Source organism: Hyaena hyaena, unplaced genomic scaffold, assembly GCF_003009895.1.
Source record: "Hyaena hyaena isolate Hyena2069 unplaced genomic scaffold, ASM300989v1 scaffold_756, whole genome shotgun sequence".
Classification (NCBI taxonomy): Eukaryota; Metazoa; Chordata; class Mammalia; order Carnivora; family Hyaenidae; genus Hyaena; species Hyaena hyaena.
In genome coordinates, this window is record NW_024081384.1 from 643,033 (window position 1) to 645,214 (window position 2,182).

General features: G+C 38.6%; 1 protein-coding gene across 1 annotated transcript; it reads left to right on the forward strand.

Annotated features, from left to right (window-relative positions):
• Window positions 1-658: 658 nt before the first annotated feature.
• LOC120221092 (olfactory receptor 4F3/4F16/4F29) lies at window positions 659-1,597 on the forward strand. The gene has a single exon (XM_039218349.1). The coding sequence runs from the start codon at window positions 659-661 to the stop codon at window positions 1,595-1,597; it is 939 nt and encodes a 312-aa protein (XP_039074280.1).
• The last annotated feature ends 585 nt before the right edge of the window (window positions 1,598-2,182 follow it).

Consider the following 2,182-nt stretch of genomic DNA (forward strand, 5'->3'; position numbering starts at 1 on the left):
TTTTTGTCTGAAAATTGTGGGTGCAAACTAGGAAGAGGAGTGGATCATGAGGACATATATAACAGAAGATGGAATATGTTAGAAATGAGGAATAGCCAATATCAGAAGTGATTGAAATTAAAAAGTTTTAATGTTTTTTATTTATTTCTGAGGGAGAGAGAGAAAGAGAGCAAGAAAGAGGGAGGTTGTAGGGGCAAAGAGGGAGACACAGAATCAGTAGGAGGCTCTAGGCTCTGAGTTGTCAGCACAGGGCCTGAGGTGGGGCTCAAATTCACAAACCATAAATTCATGACTGGAGCTTAAGTTGGATGTTCAATGGACTGAGCCACTCAGGTACCCCTCAGAAGTGATTTAAACAGATGATGAATGTCATGAATACTCATGTGTGCATGTTCATGGCTAATTTCTTAATTTGAGAAAAGAATGTTACAGTCAGAGTATTGGTGATAGGTTTAAATTGTCTCACTTCACACCTGCGATAATAGTGTGTTGATTTTTGTTTCCTTTTTTATATTTGAAGAAGTAGGTAACTATACTTTTCATTCATAAGAATATTGAAACATTGATAATTCTATGACATTATCATCTCCATAATCACATTTTCCTTCTCATTTTCTTAGTTCTTAACATTTCAGTGGCAGCCCAGTTGGCTGGATGAATGGATGGAGGGAATCACTCGGTTGTGTCTGAGTTTGTGTTTCTGGGACTCACTCATTCATGGGAGATGCAGGTTCTCCTCCTGGTGTTCTCCTCTGTGCTCTATGTGGCAAGCATGACCGGAAACACCCTCATTGTGTTTTCTGTGACCTTTGATCCTCACTTACATTCCCCCATGTACTACCTACTGGCCAGTCTCTCTTTCATTGACTTGGGAGCCTGCTCTGCCACCTCACCCAAGATGATTTATGACCTTTTCAGAAAGCACAAAGTCATCTCCTTTGGAGGCTGCATTGCCCAGATCTTCTTCATCCACGTCATTGGTGGTGTGGAGATGGTGCTGCTCATCGCCATGGCCTTTGACAGATATGTTGCCATTTGTAAGCCTCTCCACTACTTGACTATCATGAGCCCACGAATGTGCGTTTTGTTTCTGGCTGCTGCCTGGGCCCTTGGTGTCAGTCACTCACTGTTCCAACTAGCATTTATTGTTAACTTACCCTTCTGTGGTCCTAATGTATTGGACAGTTTTTACTGTGACCTTCCTCGGCTCCTCAGGCTGGCCTGTACAGATACCTACAAATTGCAGTTCATGGTCACTATTAACAGTGGGTTTATCTGTGTTGGTTCCTTCTTCATACTCCTTATCTCCTACGTCTTCATCCTGTTTACTGTTTGGAAACATTCCTCAGGTGGTTCATCCAAAGCTGTTTCCACCCTGTCAGCTCACATCACTGTGGTCCTTTTGTTCTTCGGTCCAACCATGTTTGTCTATACATGGCCACATCCCAATTCCCAAATGGATAAATTTCTTGCTATTTTTGATGCAGTTATCACCCCTTTTCTGAATCCAGTCATCTACACATTGAGGAATAAAGAGATGAAGGCAGCAATGAAGAGAGTGTGCAGACAGCTAGTGATTTACAGGAAGATCTCATAAGTAATATAAGGACTTCTCACTAATCATGGCATAGCCTTTTGCTTCTATCTTTGATATTTTGGATTCAGAAAACCTGGGACATCAAATATTGGTATGAGTATTACCACAGCTGTAACATAATTCTTACATGATGAATCTATTCCATCCTTATGAAGAGTGAGCAATTAAAAAAGTTTATCTTGTTATCTATGAAGTCCCATTTAATTGATTTCAGCAGTGTTATATAGTTTCTGGTCACCAGTTTTTGCATATATTTTTTGGTATTTACTCCTAACTCTTAATTTTTGGTGCTGTTTTAGATGGTGTTTTGGTTTCATTTATAGTTATTAATGTTAATTATAGAAATATAATAGATATTTTATTCATTGAAATTGTAGTTTGAAAACTTGTAAAATCTTTCACTTCTTGTTTTTTTACAGTGTAACTAGGATTTTCTTCATAGACAATCATTTTTCAGTACATAAACAAATTTTATATCTTTTATTCTAATATGGATCATTTTATTCACATTTGTTGCCCAATTGTACTTTCTAGCTCAGTGTAGTGCTGCCTATACAAGTGGTTAGGGTGAACATCCTTGATTTG